At 39.5% G+C, this 18,027-nt stretch overlaps 1 protein-coding gene across 1 annotated transcript in view; it reads left to right on the forward strand.

Annotated features, from left to right (window-relative positions):
* The window catches only part of LOC106136489 (disheveled-associated activator of morphogenesis 1), a 53,072-nt gene extending 38,706 nt beyond the window's left edge, over positions 1–14,366 (forward strand). The window contains exons 5-21 of the mRNA XM_060948132.1: positions 3,995–4,162; positions 4,816–5,034; positions 5,475–5,615; positions 6,185–6,413; positions 6,647–6,874; positions 8,145–8,230; positions 8,662–8,811; positions 9,625–9,780; positions 10,205–10,279; positions 10,364–10,702; positions 10,822–10,961; positions 11,307–11,468; positions 11,858–12,037; positions 12,541–12,664; positions 12,817–13,062; positions 13,491–13,673; positions 14,049–14,366. Coding sequence (XP_060804115.1) covers positions 3,995–4,162; positions 4,816–5,034; positions 5,475–5,615; positions 6,185–6,413; positions 6,647–6,874; positions 8,145–8,230; positions 8,662–8,811; positions 9,625–9,780; positions 10,205–10,279; positions 10,364–10,702; positions 10,822–10,961; positions 11,307–11,468; positions 11,858–12,037; positions 12,541–12,664; positions 12,817–13,062; positions 13,491–13,673; positions 14,049–14,360 — 3,138 coding nt within the window. The 3' untranslated portion in view covers positions 14,361–14,366. The remainder of the gene's footprint in view (positions 1–3,994; positions 4,163–4,815; positions 5,035–5,474; positions 5,616–6,184; positions 6,414–6,646; positions 6,875–8,144; positions 8,231–8,661; positions 8,812–9,624; positions 9,781–10,204; positions 10,280–10,363; positions 10,703–10,821; positions 10,962–11,306; positions 11,469–11,857; positions 12,038–12,540; positions 12,665–12,816; positions 13,063–13,490; positions 13,674–14,048) is intronic.
* The last annotated feature ends 3,661 nt before the right edge of the window (positions 14,367–18,027 follow it).

Raw genomic sequence — 18,027 nt, forward strand, 5'->3', positions numbered from 1 at the left:
TGGATCTTGGATGTTCATCTATATAAGTATTTATTATAAAATATAGTATCGTGGAATAAATACCTCATAACTGACTTGAACTTACTTCGAGCCTAACTCAAGTGTGACCACTAGATCATGAAGCCTTGTAATTAAAAGTTGGCCTTTATCTTCATGCGCTAGACAATGTGTCTGCAAGCTGTCATCATGTCTTCATAACAGTGAAAGTGCTACAATTAGATTGCATCATGATCGCCGGCACCCTGCTGGCTAATTGTTCCGTGATGACTTCATACCGATGATTCCAGGAGGTGATTTAATGCGGAACGGACCTCAGTGATCCTAATGGAGCATAACGATTACATTATCAAAGAAGATTACATCATACGAAAAATATTTACCACTTTTTTATTTACATATAGTAGGTCAAGTAGTGTTTACAATTTTGATTTTATTTTAATTAAAACTGAGCCGGATTATGGCGCCCATCACGTTACTACTTGGCACATCTACACTGATATTAAGAACCTTGCAAAATACGAAAAAAAATAAGATAGTTTATTAAGCAGAAACTCGAGCACATCTCGCGAGTAAAGCAAACGTTAACTTAACAAATTACGATAACACCTTTGCTAATGCATTTCGAGAGTCCTTCGACAGGACTTTCTCTGGGAGATAGAGAAGTGTAATCTCCATGAAATCACCTCTCGGGTTCGCCCACTTTCGATTGCTCGGCCTGTTAGCTCTCGGCCGCCGGTTACCCTTTCTGCGTGAGATGGAATCGCTTTGCGTGTAATTGAGCGTAGAGAATTACCAGATAATGCGAGCTACTCGGCTTTACTGACATGTTGTGTTCTGGTATGATGTATGATGGTGCAGGGTGAAGAATACGTCGATAATTATTTTAATAAAGTGTCTATGTTAATAATGTTCATATGATTTTGAAAGTTAAAGTTTAGGACACTCGTAAACAAAAAAAAATTGTTTGGATAATCATCTTGTAGGTGATGGGCCACCTGTCACTATTTGAATCCCAATTCCATCATTAAGCCACACAGCGGAATAAGGCCTTTAAATCTTTTCAAGACGGTTGACTCTGTCTACCCCGCAAGGGATATAGACGTGATTACGTGTATGTATAAAACACTTAGTAACTTACAGTACGTTTCTTTCCTGGAACGCTAAGCAGAACAACTACATATTAGATAGACGTGATTACGTGTATGTATAAAACACTTAGTAACTTACAGTACGTTTCTTTCCTGGAACGGTAAGCAGAACAACTACATATTAGCTACTTAAATTTATAAAAGTCAGAAAATAATAGAAATAATAAAATATATAAAGCATCGATAAATTTGATGGTAAGTACACAATTACATATGTGGTAAACTTTTTCCGACAAGCGCGCAGCCGAAGCCGGCAACAGGTTTGGACGCGAGTGAAATTCCGCTTATCTTTACGGTCGCGGCTCGCCCAGTGGAAGGCTGGTTAAATATTTTGCCCGCCGTAATTTGTGCGTTTTACGAGCTGATAATTTAATATCTTAATCGGGTGAAATTGATATATGTATGTACATGGTAAAATTTGATTTTGAGTATAATAACATTTAGCGCGACCGCCTAGCTAGTTTTAATTTAATTAAGTTGTTACGGTTATTATCAATATATCTAATGAATCGAGAGTTTAGAGAAAGTTTGCAAAAGTGAGATGAATCCTCTCCTTATTTATTATAGTGAAGATAATACTCGTGTTATAACTAAATTTTTCTGTTCGACTTTAGATATTCCAATTCAGTTTTCTTGGAATATTTTTTTACCTATCCTGGAAAGAAGCATAAAATTTTCCAAAGCGATTATTATTAGAACATGCTTATGTAATTTTGAAGAGAATTACTTTCATTTTCTTATAGGTATTAGTTTTTATTTTTTTTATAACACTGAGGTGCAGATTGAGAACTCGCAAGTTAAACTTAATATAGTTTGCAACAGTAATATTCACACCCACCGGTCAATACTGATTGCCATTTAGACTACCTTATCTACAAATACATCGGCCATTTATTGTAAGATACATCGCTTCCCAGGAGGCACTTTGCTCAGCAGCACAGACACTAAATCAACTATAACGCCCCCCGCATCCAGCGCCGGCCGCGTCATATCTGCAGGGCTGTTTGTTATGTTTCTCTTTAGGCGCCATTTTCACCACTTTCGCTTAAAGTTGTCCTCTTCGAAGATTAATATCTTCTGTTGAATCATTGTGGTTGATTTTTTCTATGAAGACATTGATTACTTTTTATGTTATATGTATGTTAAATGATATTTATACCATTATTTCTGCATAAATATTACATCATTTAGAAACCATAAAGTTTTCTTCGAAATAATATTTTGTTGTCTGTATTGTTTATAACGTTTGCAAAACGGTTTTCATTTCGCTGTTGACGTCTGACACGGAAACATTCGCTTCAAGACACGTACCAGGAGTTTCACTTTTATCATTACGATGGTAATGACGAAGATTGTCTTCATCTGTGCGATCATCATCATGTTGCTGCTTATTCAGAACGTTATCTGCAACAAGTTATGGCCTCGGGAATGTTATTGTAATTTACTTCGGACTTTACATGAGTGATACTATCTTAGCGAATTCCCGACAAGTAAAGAACTGACGTTATAGTTGAAATATTTGTCAAATTTCATCTTAATTGGTCTTTTTTTGAGTAGTATGCGATGTTACTAAAATTACATATATTAGTATGGTAAAGTATAGTTTTGTTAGCAAAATTCTCAAACATTACCTATTTGAAAGTCTCTCATCAAAACAATATAGTGGCTAATTCTAATAAAAATTACTATATCATCTTATCATATTACGTGCAATTTAATAGCGATGACTTACTTTTACTCATAAATCACGTCGACACCGGCTCGGGTCAACGATCCGCAGATAATGATACCTCACCTAATGGCGGTGCTGCAGACGCGGCTCTGAATGCGGGTAATGGGCCTGTGCGATGCTCTGAACAACTTTAATTAAACTCTTTAACAGTTTTTAGAATTCCAAGTAATCATCTTAAAAGCCCCTTGGCCTAAAATTTCAGTTCTCATTATGTCTTATTTTAAACTGCTTTATTTATGTGGTGTTTTGCAGTTTTCCCTATTATTTTTATAATATTTTCTGTTGACCTTCTTGCAAAAAGTTATGACAGTTTTAGCCAACTGGAGATCATTTATTCGAGAAACGATCACAGCTTTTTGATTTATACAGCTCCCACACAGCTCCTTATGAAACTTTCGTTATAGCTGATGTGATAAGTGATATTGCCGCACAGTTTCTGGAAGGCGCATTTCTTCAGTATCAATCGATAACTGTAGTAGTATCTTCTTTTGTTTTAATGGCACTTCATATATATTGAACTTAAATCAAAGTCTTTTTTTTGTTTAAAATTATTCATAATTGCATACGAAACTTCAAATTAGATTCAATTGCTAAACTGCGGTTTCCTTGTAAGGTATCCTAATTAAAACAGTTCCGACTATATAGGATATCCAGTTTTTGTACCCTAATGATGTCCAAGCCTGCCTTAAACACTTTTAGGCCGCCTGCATTCCTGCACGTTAATTGCCAAGTATTGCGACATCGGTTTTGGACCGAATATTTGTTAGTTCCTAGAATGCGGTTCGCCTGTCAATGTAGTCAGGATATTTGATGAATTACCATTTACTTTGAAGTTAATTTAAAACTATGTATAATATATGATAGCTAATTTATTATGTTTTAAAATAATTGACACGTAGGCTAATAAGGCAATAAGCTGGCTAAAGATGACGAAGGGTTATTTACCATATAAAATGAATTTCAATGTTTTTTTTTGCTTTCTGTAAAGACATTCTGGAATCGTATAAAAAAATAACGAGACCTATTCCATTATAAATGTTTCATTCCATTATAATTAGATGGACAATATTTAAGTTGAAATTATTTTTTTTCTCAATTATATTTTCTTTTACAGGAGGAGCTTGACCTAACAGCGGTGAACAAAGCTGCCATGATGGAGCTCCCAGCGGCGAAGAAATGGCAGATCTACTGCAGCAGAAGGCCTCCACCAGGTCAATTGCCGCCTCTAGCTACGGCCCCAGAAGTTGAGGAATATATTAAGGCCCTGAACGAAATTGCTGATGTAAGTAAATATAGCGATGCCTAAGTATGTCTGCATTGTCATCATCATCTTGTTCTTTTTAATTTAATCATCTACATACATACATACATATGTTCACGTCTATATCCCTTGCGGGGTAGGCAGAGCCAACAGTCTTGAAAGGACTGAATGGCCACGTTCAGCTATTTGGCTTAATGATAGAATTGAGATTCAAATAGTGACAGGTTGCTAGCCCATCGCCTAAAAAGAATCCCAAGTTTGTAAGCCGATCCCTTAGTCGCCTTTTACGACATCCATGGGAAAGAGATGGAGTGGTCCTATTCTTTTTTGTATTGGTGCCGGGAACCACACGGCACTCATTTAATCATCTGAATAAATTAAATCAATTTGCTCAATATATTCAAGTCATAGGGAAAGACGAATAAAGTATGCAAAGGGTATCCTATTATATTTAAGGGCTTCCATGCTAGTCAGCTAACGAGGCATAAACATAGCTTCTCATCTTGCATAGATTAAACAAAAAGTAAATCACGGAATGGGTTATTCCTATTGTCAATTTTCTATTATAAGGCCATCCAGCTGAACGATATCTTCGACTATTTTCGAGACAATGGTCACGACAAACGTTGGTGATAAAGAAGTGGTATATGCTTGATTGCGTTTTTATTCTTCAGGCATTCGCGTCATCAGAAGGCATCCCACCCGCGGAAGCGTGCGCCCTCGTCGACGGTCTGAAGACCGCGCTGCGGACCCGCGCCCACAGCTTCGTGCTTCGCTTCGTGAAGCAGGGCGGCCTGGGCGCTCTCCTCGACGCCTTGCAGCGAGCCCCCAGGGACGACGCCGTCACCAGGCATAACCTCATCGCGGCTATCAAGGCCCTGATGAATAATTCTGTAAGTCTCTGATGTATTGAAATGGTTGAAGAATGCAGTTAATTACAGAAATCTATTATAATAGAGACGCGATTGTCTCATACTAACTTGTAAAATATTAAGGGTTTGTGCAGACATTGACAATAGCAAATTGTTTGGAAGATATACATAAATGAGTATTAGATAGATAGATAAGTGGTTTATTTGATTCCGTCTTGATACGTTAAAACGAACGAAAGTTTCGATTTAAAATAAAATTCTTTACTAAAACACGTCGACATAATACTCAATTCTATGAAGATGAAAACTACTGGTCACTGACGAAAAGTGACGTTGTCCAACTATTTGTAGGCCAAACGACGAAAAACAGTTTCAGAATAAACAGATTAATTGAGTAAAAGTTTATTAGTTCTAATGTTGTTAACATATTAAATAATGTAACTATAAATCTTGTTTAACAGACTGGGCGTGCTCACGTCCTGGCGCACCCCACCAGCATCGACCTCATTGCCCAGTCTCTTGACACAGAGAATGTGAAGACCAAAGTGGCCGCGCTGGAAATATTGGGGGCCGTCTGCTTGGTTCCCGGCGGACACAAGAAGGTATGCCATAGTATTTGAATCATCTTTAATCGATTTAAGTTTAGTTTGGAAAATATATATACTTATTTTGGATTCCAATTCTGCCAATAACGGTAGCCTTACTTTGTTATTCGAAATGTTATTTCGTCTTTTATTTTATTTCTAACTCATGTATAATGCACATATCAAAAGAAACATTTTAGATAGACAATTTCATATACCTAGACCTGTAGCGGGAGCGATGATTCGGCTCGGCCGCTACAAAGGGAAGATCTTCCGCCAGGCTAGGTGTTATGTCTGGAGCATAGCGGCTCTGAAGATGTTGTGTCGGAGGTTGTATATATGCTCCAATCTGTGAAAACTTTGCTTGCGCGATTTAGGTTTCCCGCTGTTTTTGACTGATAGCGTCATGTGATTTTATTTTTTATTTTTGGGACTTGTGGCGTATAGATGTCGCCACAAGATCTGGACAGGAATTGGATCCGGTATCTAATTTTTTAGGGTGATCAATTTCAATAGGACAACTTTATGCGTACGTAGTTGTTATCTTAACTTTAGGCTTCTCCAACAACAAGTTTGGTCTGCCGCAGGTGCTGGAGGCCATGATGCACTACCAGAAGTACGCGGGCGAGCGCGCCCGCTTCCAGGGCGTGGTGAACGAGCTGGACCGCAGCACCGGCGCCTACCGCGACGACCTGGGCGTCAAGACCGCCATCATGTCCTTCGTCAACGCTGTCCTCAACTACGGCCCCGGAGAAGACAGCCTGGAATTCCGCCTGCATCTCAGATACGAACTCCTTATGTTGGGGATACAACCAGGTAACTTATGGGACAAAATTATTGTGAGCCTATTGTTATAGATTTTTCGAACTTAGTGGACCTTCTACGTGGTTTAGTAGATCCAGTTGAAAATATCGATATTTTAATTTATTTATTTCCAATTAACAATTGTCAACCATAATTGTCAGCCATGTATAAATGTGACCTTTTGGATCTTATAACTATTGGCTGTTGTTGATTGCGTAAGAAATGAAAATTTTTGTTTGTTCCAGTAATCGAGAAGTTAAAGAAGTACGAGAACGAGACGTTGGACCGGCACATCGAGTTCTTCGAGATGGTCCGCAGCGAGGACGAGCGCGAGCTGGCGCGGCGGTTCGACCTCGAGCACGTGGACACCAAGAGCGCCGCCGCCATGTTCGAGCTGCTGCGGCGGAAGGTCAGCCACACGGCCGCCTACCCGCACCTCCTGTCGCTGCTGCAGCACCTGTTGCTGCTACCATGTGAGTGGCATCATGACGACCAGGGTTGACTGGCTGCAAGGAGACAGTGAGGCCGCCGCCGCCATGTTCGAGCTGCTGCGGCGGAAGGTCAGCCACACGGCCGCCTACCCGCACCTCCTGTCGCTGCTGCAGCACCTGTTGCTGCTACCATGTGAGTGGCATCATGACGACCAGGGTTGACTGGCTGCAAGGAGACAGTGAGGCCGCCGCCGCCATGTTCGAGCTGCTGCGGCGGAAGGTCAGCCACACGGCCGCCTACCCGCACCTCCTGTCGCTGCTGCAGCACCTGTTGCTGCTACCATGTGAGTGGCATCATGACGACCAGGGTTGACTGGCTGCAAGGAGACAGTGAGGCCGCCGCCGCCATGTTCGAGCTGCTGCGGCGGAAGGTCAGCCACACGGCCGCCTACCCGCACCTCCTGTCGCTGCTGCAGCACCTGTTGCTGCTACCATGTGAGTGGCATCATGACGACCAGGGTTGACTGGCTGCAAGGAGACAGTGAGGCCGCCGCCGCCATGTTCGAGCTGCTGCGGCGGAAGGTCAGCCACACGGCCGCCTACCCGCACCTCCTGTCGCTGCTGCAGCACCTGTTGCTGCTACCATGTGAGTGGCATCATGACGACCAGGGTTGACTGGCTGCAAGGAGACAGTGAGGCCGCCGCCGCCATGGTCAATTTTGTTCAAGTTGTCACACAGGAAGATCTGCCACGCAGGCCCATTTGTCACTACTATAGCATCTCCTGTTATTAAGTAACTAAGTAAGTTTTTGTAGCATCAAAAGAAAGTTGGATCAGGATCACTTCAATACCAAGAAACCGAAAATTGTGCGAAATGGTTATTAATTATAACCATTTGGCACAATTTTATCACAAGTTTCTGTTATATACTACTGTTGAAAACTACCCAATAGCAAACTTTGTGTTACATTTAATCCCTGGTATTCGGGGGATTACTGTGGCGATATCACACAGCAGTTGTCAATCGTAGCGAAGCAAATGACGCGCTCAGCCAATAGCAGCGAAGAGTCTTAATCAGCAAACAAAGATTTCACGTCATCTGATTCAACATGGTCATAGCCGCGGTTCCCTAGGCAGGTGACACCTAGCCTGAAAAAGATCTTCCCTTTGTCGTTCTCACTACAGTTATATTGTAGATTTAGTTAATAAAATTACAGTTAACTTACCTCGCTGTATAATGAGAATATTGTTTGTAATTGCATTTTGTATGTGGCACTGAGCAGCAAATAACAGAAGTTGATGTTGTCCGCAGTGGAGTACGCGCCGCACGCGCAGCACTGGCTGCTGCTGGCGCGCGTGGCGCAGCAGGTGGTGCTGCAGGCCGCGCGCGGCGACAAGGTAACGCCGCGCTCACTCACACCCTGACACAGGATGCCAGTCTTGTTGTTGGATCATTTCACATGCCTTGAAGCGAGCTTTTATCTATCAAAGTGCACTTTAAAAGTAGAAAAATAATCACGAAGTCATTGGTGACCTTTGTGTTAGGTACTTATGTTTCTAAATTTTCTCGAACCTTCATCTTTCATAACTTGATAGTCCTGGTTACAGTCTCATTTCTATGGAGCGGAGTTCAGCGTCCACTTGTGACCTCGATCCAAGAATGGGTATATCTAAATCAGATTGTGATACGAAGTGACTCCTGTTAGATCTCCGAACTTGCTGAGCAAACTATTCCATAATGTACTGATGATTATGATGGCAAATGAAAAGTGGAATGGGAGTCTGACCTCGAGAGAAAGGATTATCTATCTAATTTTCTACTTTTCTAGGTCTACGATCCAGATGTGGCTCCTCTAGAAATAAACGTCGGTGAGATCGTCCAGCTGCTGGCCAAAGAAGAAGAATTGGTCGCCGCCAGGACGAAAGCTGAGAACCTGGAGCGGGAGAACGTTGACCTGGCCACGGAACTCGCCAAGAAGGTAATCTTTAAAAACATCGAATAATCAACTAGACTAATGGCAATTAATATTCAAATCGTCTAGAAAAGTCTTCATTATGACAAGACACGTTACATTTCTCATGAAGGTTTTGGGTATATATAACACAAATATAAAAATATGACAAAGGCCGCTATATTTTTATAAAGCGCATTAAAAATTTATTCACTTAATTACAAACCGCACTGTTTAAGGGTCTTAATATAAAAAAAATTTAATGTCGTGATCGTTTAAAACTTATAATGTTTTAGCTATTCCGGTGCAAGACATAGTTTAAGCTTTCTTACTTCAAAACGTATTTATATTATGGTTTAATACATCATTTGCATGGTTGTATATCAACTATGCAAATAGCAAAAAGGAAGTATATTTATTGTTTATTAAACTTATCTGTGGCTCAATGATAACTTTTAGGTGTGCTTAAGAAGTAAGGTGACTTTTTATTTCTATGGTTCGTCAAAATCTTAAGAGTGTACAGCTAATCCTATACTTCAAATAGATCGTCAAAAATGTTATATTACATTCTCAGATATCGCATTTCTTGAACTGAATATTAGCAGTGTGGGCAAATTGAACAAAAAACTAAAATATCTTTCTTCACTATAAGCAATAGTCCGGAATTTAACACAACTTTTACATCTTTTTGGCTAAGACGTTCAATCAATTAATTTATAAGAGGAGAGAATACAAATAAATAATAATTTGTGACAGTCACCTTACTTTGAAAACACCCTTAAATTGCTTACGAAACTGACTCTCACCGGGCTAAAATCATCGCATGAAATCCACTAACAGGAGAAGCAAGTAGACCAGCAGAGCCAGGAACGCGAGGAGCTGGAGAGCGCCGTGTCTCGCCTGAAGGAGCGCCTCGAGAGGGAGACCGCCGCGCACATGGACAGCGAGGAGCGAGCGCGGGGCGCGGCTGCGCGGGCGCACGCGCTGCAGCTACAGGTGAGATGAGAGCCCGGGGCGCGAAATATCTCTCTCACCTGCGTGGTTTAGTTGTAACTTTCGTTTTCAGCTCTGTCATCGCAGCTCGGCGCAGTCTATTCATTCACCGTCCAGACTGAAAATATAATCATTGTATAACATTAATCAAGACGAGTGCTTGGCCAACGGTAAGTTACTTCGGGTATTTTTGATATACTAGTTGTAGAGCGATGATATCTTTTAAATTATATTCAAAGAAAGAAATGGAGAGTCAGTCATTTTTATCACTGTAGAAGCATAGTTACATGCAGCGTAGTCTTCTTTTCGGAGAATAGACTTCTGTTTTTACCTGGTTACTACCAATTGACATGCCAAAAAAAATTGTTTTATCGTCAGTCAAGTCAATCGAACCACCACCTTTCCTAACGTTTAATGTTTATTCCAGTTGAACCAGGAAAGAACCGAACGAGCACGATTCGAGAAACTGGTCAGTGAAGGCAGCATTCCTGACGATGCTAAGGTAATTTAACTTCAAAATAAATATGTTAAAGTGTTATTATAGATAAAAGGCATCAATATTTATTTGATATACAATCTCTTATAGGTCAGCAACCTCAAGAGCGCCGTGATCGAGAGCTGCGGCGTTCCCCCCCCGCCGCCGCCGCCCGCGCCCGCGCCCCCCGCCCCGCCGCCCGCGCCGCTCTCCGCGAGTGCTCCGCCGCCGCCCGCGCCGCTCGCCCCGCTGGCGCCCGCGCCTCCTAAACCCAAGAAAAATGTTCCTAATCCTGGGAATCCTCTCAAGAGTTTCAACTGGAGTAAACTACCCGATGCGAAGTTACATGGAACCATTTGGCAAGAATTAGACGATACTAAACTCTACAATGCAATGGATCTTCACACGATCGATAGGATGTTCTGTGCTTATCAGAAGAACGGTGTTCAGGTATGTTTTTGTCTATCTCTGTGAGATTCAATATTTTTATGATAGTTGGATATAATTTTTATTTGTGACTTTATTTACAAGAAGACAGTATTTCACGGTTAATAATTGTTTTTTTATAGAATGAAGGGTCCGTGGAAGATCTTCGTCAACTAGGTCAGAAGCCACGAACAAAAATATTATCTGTGATCGACGGGCGACGCGCGCAGAACTGTACTATCCTCCTCTCTAAGCTTAAGATGACTGATGAGGAAATATGCAGGTAAGATAGTTTTAAGTGATATGTTTTTACATATACTGCAATCGCATTAACAACTTTTTACACAACCAACAAAGCAAATTTACTATTTTCCATAGAAATGTTTTCAAGAGGTCCTAGTTTGGAACCTTGAGGTACACCAATCAAATTTTGGGATTGTTTATCTAAGATATCATTTTGACGACGTTACGAGGTCAATGAATTATGATAGACAATATGATTTATATAATATTTACAATCCTTATTAAAAGTTGACGAAAGGAATATGTTGAATGGGATCTAAAGCTTTATGTACATCAAAGCTTGTTTATATGAACTAGTGAAAGCTAATAATTTCGTCTATTTTAGAGCAATCCTCCGCATGGACAGCGGCGAGCAGTTACCAATTGACATGGTAGAACAACTTGCCAAGTTCACGCCAAGCGCCGAGGAGGCCGCTTTGTTGGAGGAACATCAGGACGAGCTGGACAGCATGGCCAGGGCCGACCGGTTCCTTTATGAGATCTCCAAGTGAGTGTACAACAAATCTATTTTAATTCAAGACCCATGAAATACTTTTTAACCCAAAGCTAGCGATTGAGGGTTTAATTGTGGCACTCAAAGATTAGTGAAGAAGTGCAAGTCTTTTGAGTTAGTTCAAAGTCGTAATTGATCAAAATCGTTTGTCGAATATCATACAGTCAGATGTACTGAATTTGCAGCCTTCAAATGGGATTAGTTATTTAAGTGATGATCTGATTTCCATTTGAATAAAGTTCTCGTTATGTGAAGTTGTTTTACATTTGCCCGGGATACACATCATAATTTGCAAAATCTTCGTTTGCCTCACAAATAAGTACAATTATCAAAATGCTAAAATTATAATCCAAATAAAGTATGAAAAACATTTTTGGTTTCAGAATCCCCCACTACCAGCAGCGGGTGCGCACGCTGCTGTTCAAGAAGAAGTTCCCGGCCGCGGCCGCCGAGGCCAGCGCGCGCGCCGCCGCCGTGCTGCGCGCCGCGCGCGACTTGACGCGCTCGCGCCGCCTGCGCGCGCTGCTCGAGATCGTGCTCGCCCTCGGCAACTACATGAACAGGTGGGATAGCTAAACTATGTTACATGGACGAATGCCATCGCTTTTTATTATAAGTCATTATGCTGCATCATGTAGAGTCCTGGTGGCTTAAATAATTAATTGATTTAGCTCTTATAACAGCTTATTCCCGATTGCAATTTCTCAATGGGTTTAATGGCCCATGTCCACTTATAACATATACGGTACGGTATTACACAAACAGTGATAAGATTTGGTATATTATTTATGATCGGATATCAGTAGTCTTGTAAAAGGTATGATATTTTAACAGAATACTTTTAGGAAATTACACTTGCACTTATATGGATGACCTTATAATGATTTCTTTTTGTTAGAAATTGAGTGCTTTGACACAATCTGAATGATGATAAGCAAAATGAGATATAAAATAGTACACAAGATTAAATAGTATCTTTTAGCTTTGTTTTTACACGTGTCGCACAAATTGTTCTGGATGACTTTATTTTTAATTCGAACAATTTATGCTCGTTTTTGTTCGACAGAGGCGCTCGCGGCAACGCGTCCGGCTTTAGGCTGTCGTCTCTGAACAAGCTGGCGGACACCAAGTCCAGCGTGTCGCGGAACACCACACTGCTGCACTTCCTGGTCGAGATGCTGGAGACGCAGGTATCATATCTGTAGCTTTTACATTTAGACGACACGAAAATTAGCTAAATTTCGATTGTTTTCTAGGCTCAATATTTTTTTTAAAGATTATATAATATCGTGTTTAATTTTTGTTATTTGACTTAATTATTCAGACTTTATTTTGTTCTCAGTTCAAAGACGTGCTTCTTCTGGAAGAGGACCTGCCCCACGTGCGGGCGGCCGCCAAGGTGTGCGTGGAGCAGCTGGAGAAGGACGTGGCGGCGCTGCGGGCCGGGCTGCGCGAGGTGGCGCGCGAGCTGGAGTTCCACGCCGCGCCGCCCGCGCGCGCGCCCGCGCACGACGCCTTCCACGCCGTCATGCGCGACTTCCATGCTCACGCTGTTTGCACGTTTACGCAGCTCGAGGATCTGTTCCAGGTTTGCATTATCATTTTATCCTTGACTTAAGGTACCAACTAAAAGTACTATTATGATATTGTTTTTGTCTAATGATCTTCTTTCCCGATCGGTTCCACAAACGGTATATTTTCCAAATTATAGGTATAAAGAAAAAGTTACAGTCCATCTGTAACTTTTTCTTCATATAATTATATTCTGTACCTTATTCAATATTATTATTAATGTGTTTTGTCTATTTCTTTGTTTCGCAAATATAATACAACTACTTCACCCATGATGTTAAGTTGGTTAATGTAGTAACAGACAAGCAAAGAATGTTCTTTATTTTAGCTCATTACACTTATATAGTGGTTCGATTTTCCTAGTAAGTAAAATGTTTTCTAGATTTTTGAGTGAGGTTGATAGATGGATAAGCATTAAATAATATTACTAATAACGTTCCACAGGATATGAAGAGTCGCCTTGAAGCATGCGCGCAAGCTTTCGGCGAAGAACCAAACGCTTCTCCTGAACTGCTATTCGGAGCCATGGACGCCTTCTTGGGTCAGTTGGCTGATGCCCGCGCTGACTGCCTCGCCGCCAGGAGGAGGAGGGACGAGGAAGAAAGAAGGACCAGACATGAGCAGGAGGTGGGTACTCAGGGATCAGAGTAAGGCGGGACCCATAAATTTAACAAATTTAATAATTTCCATGAATGTCTGTCTTTCTAAGATTTTATCTCTATCTCGTGGTTAAAGGTAGACCAGTTCTCTTCAGAGAGCATACATAATATGCCAGGAGGTTCATATAGTTAACTTAGGTACTTTTAATACAAGAATAGGCGTTATTTGTGCTTGGGTGTATCACCTAAGACATCTTGCTTACTATCAGGCCGAGTGACGTCAAACCAATTCAAATTTTCAGTATAAAGGAAAATAATTCAGTAGATCTTAAAACCAATTTTTAAAAGCTTTTATTAGCTACTGACTTCATACAAGATCTAAAGTGAAATTTGATTTATACAGCTGAAGAAACGAACAATGGAGCGTAAGCAAGCGTCTAGTCTTCTGAGCTCTGTGGGCAAGTCTCTCGGGAAGGCCAACGGCGATTGCAACGGTCACACCAACGGAGATGCCTCCCGGGACGGGACCCTCGCCAACGGGCAGAAAGGGGAGTTCGACGACCTCATCTCCGCTTTGAGGACAGGCGACGTCTTTGGAGACGACGTGGCCAAGTTCAAGAGGTCCAGGAAGGCCTCAAAAGCCAGTCACAAAGGCAGGGACTCGCCGCCGAGAGGAGTCTGCAGGGAAGACTCCAGAGAAAGGCAGAAGAATTGAAGAGGGTTATATGCGTTTGCAAGTAACATTGGTGGTTTAGTATTTTGAAAGTCTTTCGAATGGTGTTAAGTTAGACGCGTGCTAAGATGACATTCTTTGTCTGAAGTATAGCCCTATTTGATTGTAGTGAAGTTAGTCTCTTCTTTATTTGAATGATCATTCCGACGTTTGCATCAAAAACGATGCGATTTGACCCTAACTTCACAATTTATTTGATTATTGAGATTTATTATCCCAAAATTAAATAAGAGACGATTTTTGACGTGATATAGACTTTCGAGTCAAGTATTGAGATTATATAGAAAAGTTACAATCGCTTTAGATGTGGAACAATGTAGAGCAATGAAGTATATTGGTGATTCTTTGAGAATACCTGATGATTGACCAGTTAGAGACCTAGCGACTATTTGTCACAATGATCTTGACGACACCACTGACGACCAATCATACGGTTGATGTTAGCTTAGATCCCTTAATTGAATCGTGATAATCATTGGAAGTAGATTGGTAGCTCATTGTATCAAATCAGTTGCTAGAATAGTAGGAGAATTACTTCTTTAGATAAAATAATAAAAACGTAAATTTTCTGTAATTTTTACTGGGTTTTTAAATATTAATTTGCTTAGGCATAATAAAGTTCGGAATTCTACACGTGTTATAAAAAACGGATTTTCGTAACAACGAATGGCGATTTGTCCATTTCTTTTTAATTATTTTTTACATAAAAAATAATGTCACAAAATTTGGTGCCTAAATATGTAGGTGTTCTACATAGTTTTTGTTGGCAAACGACTGACGAAGTCAAAGACTGCGCGTGTACTCCATAGAAGTTAATTTAGAACGGTATTGATAAGCGACGTGTGATTTTAATAACCATAGACTAGAATTGTATGAGTTTTTAAATACAATATTTTTTTTTTTATAATCAGACTTATTGCATTCACTGTGGAATTTTCAAATATCCATAACTCTGAGAATTTGTGTAAAAGAGCGTTAATAAGAAATATTACTTTGAAGGTTCTTCATCTTATAATGTTGATAAAATTGTATGAGTGTTCTTGTATATTGTAGTTTTAATTTTTTAAGAGGTGCCAATACTATAATATTATTTTAATTATGAAAAGATTTTTCTGTTTTAATTATATAAAACTTAAGTATTTTTTTTTGTTTCAATATGACGATGGCCGAATTTTTAACGCATTATATTTACATATATGCCATATTTTCTCATATTCAGCCTAACATTCGGTAGTAACGTACACTTTTTGATGTTCTTGTAATATTGCGAATTGAATGTTTCCTATCGTTGTACTATTATACTGAAATCAAACATTTACACTAGGAATTGATGTGACATACCGACACAATGGATTTTGGATTTTTATAATAAAGACGACTATTCGTTGGTAGCTAAACTTTTTGATAAATTTACAATGTAACCTTACCTACTTGATTAAAAATACATTTATTTTGTTAATTTGTTTTATGTGATTTATGTATATGAAAAGTAACCTTTATTTTGAATTGTAAATATAATTTCAATTTTCCAAAATTTGTTACCGAAACGAGAAGAAAATCTGAAAATTTTAACTTTATTTATTGAAATTCCTGACACAGGCGGGAGGGAGTTTGTAAATTTTATTGTTTTGTTCAGTATTGCGTAAGCGTATAAAATATTAATATAAATATTATACCTATAGAGTATTTAAATAAATTGAAACAATATTTATGCGTCTTTTATTTATAACCTTCTGGTCGTCGGCATTACAATCCCCGGCACCACACACTCCAAACAAGTCGCCGACGAGCCTTCGCTGTTTCCCGGGCGTTCTCGTTACCTTACACCGACGAGCTTACATCGAAAGATTGGTAAGTGTGAATGAAGCGAGTGGGAAGAAAATTGTTATGTAGCACCACTATTAAATAGCGGTAGTCGCTGCCTACCCCTCCGGGAAGAGGCATGATGTATGATAAAACTTCTCAGTCACCAAAGCGGGTCATACTTACCTAGGTACCAATGTATTGTAACCTGTCTTGATGGATGAGAATAAGCCTTTTTGCCTTTGTTACCACCAATCTTACTACCAGTAGTAATACCGTTATTTTTTTACCAGCCTTTCTTCTGCCTAATATTATAAATGCGAATGAATTTCGCTTCGGTTTTAAGTATGGGTGTTAATATGTGTACCTACATATTTCTGTTGTCCGGTTAACTTGATCATGTGCATAAATCCTTTGAAAACTACTTCAGTTCAGAACAGATTTTCATGAACCTTTGCAGTAAGTAATATAGCTCAGACATTCGAATAACATAAGTTAAAAGTTAAGTTAATTCCAGGTCGTCGGTAACAGCTAGAAGGTACTATCATAAAACTATTTAAAAATCTAATAAACATGATGAAGAAGATCTTTATCTTCTTCGTGAAACTGTGTCAAGCAAACTCACTTTCCCCTAAAGTAAATGTATTTTACGATACATTTACACTTAAAGGTCAGTTATATTTGCATCCGACTGTACATTAGGAGTTCCTTTGAGCCTCCCTCGGGAGCGAGGTGGTCGAGATCGCCTGCACACGAGGCTAGTATGTACTCTCGTGCCCAAGGTACCTACAGTATCTGCTTTGATATTCTCTCTGTAAATCCAATGAAGATACCATATCGTGCACAAGGAATATAACAAGTACCTACTGATACATGCTCGTAGAGTTAGTTTATTTAGATTTTATTGCAAATGATATTCAATTTGTTTATCTCTGTAGCTCACTTCCAAAGGGTAATTAGGTACCTAATAAGGTAAAAAAATTTAACGAATATTTGTTGTGAAAAATTGAAAACTGTTTTTGGGTTACGACATTTCCTTGCGAAATAAGATTCACTTCGAATTCTATAAATTGCTAAGTACCTATTTACTTATTGGCTTTTCGAGTTCTATCAAAATGCTAAGTATCTATTTACTTATTGTCTTGAAATATTTAAATGTAAGTAACAAGATGAAGTAAGGATTTCAATTTGTGCGTGAATTTTCACGCATCTGTAAGAAAATATTTGCTTAAGACCGATATTTTTAAGCGGCACCAAAAACAGAAGGGATCTCGTTTTCCTTATGAATTCATAATGAAAATGAATATTGGTTACCAGCTTGTGAATATTCATAAGCACGGGATTTAACATTTTTATCGCAATTTCTCTTTTGAATGCAAAAGAAAGGCATGATTGATTGATAAATCAACTGGTTTGATAATTTTTTTTTGCTATGTTTTGACCATTATCCTGGATTGGATAAGTCAGGATTTCACACCTTCCGTCCATTCATTCCTTGGGTCCATATCTCCGCAACCTAGTGTTGTGTCCATGCGCATCACGCATTTCAATCGCCATGCACGCTGAATACAAATTCAAATTCAAACTTCAAATTCAAAATTTTTATTCATTATTATGGATACTTCATATCGCTTAATAATCGTCAAAACGTATGGTTTAACAACATTGGTTGACGTCAAATAAATAACTTAAAATTACCTAAAACTTATATATACAGAATTTCGTTACTGACTAGTTTATTATACCTACTAGCTGTCAGTTCTTTCTTGTTAACTGTTATGTAGATAGATAAGTATTTCATCTGTATTATCAAAGTTAAATCCGCTTCGCATCTCTGAAATTTACA

The sequence above is a fragment of the Amyelois transitella genome, chromosome 15, assembly GCF_032362555.1.
Source record: "Amyelois transitella isolate CPQ chromosome 15, ilAmyTran1.1, whole genome shotgun sequence".
In the NCBI taxonomy this organism is placed as follows: domain Eukaryota; kingdom Metazoa; phylum Arthropoda; class Insecta; order Lepidoptera; family Pyralidae; genus Amyelois; species Amyelois transitella.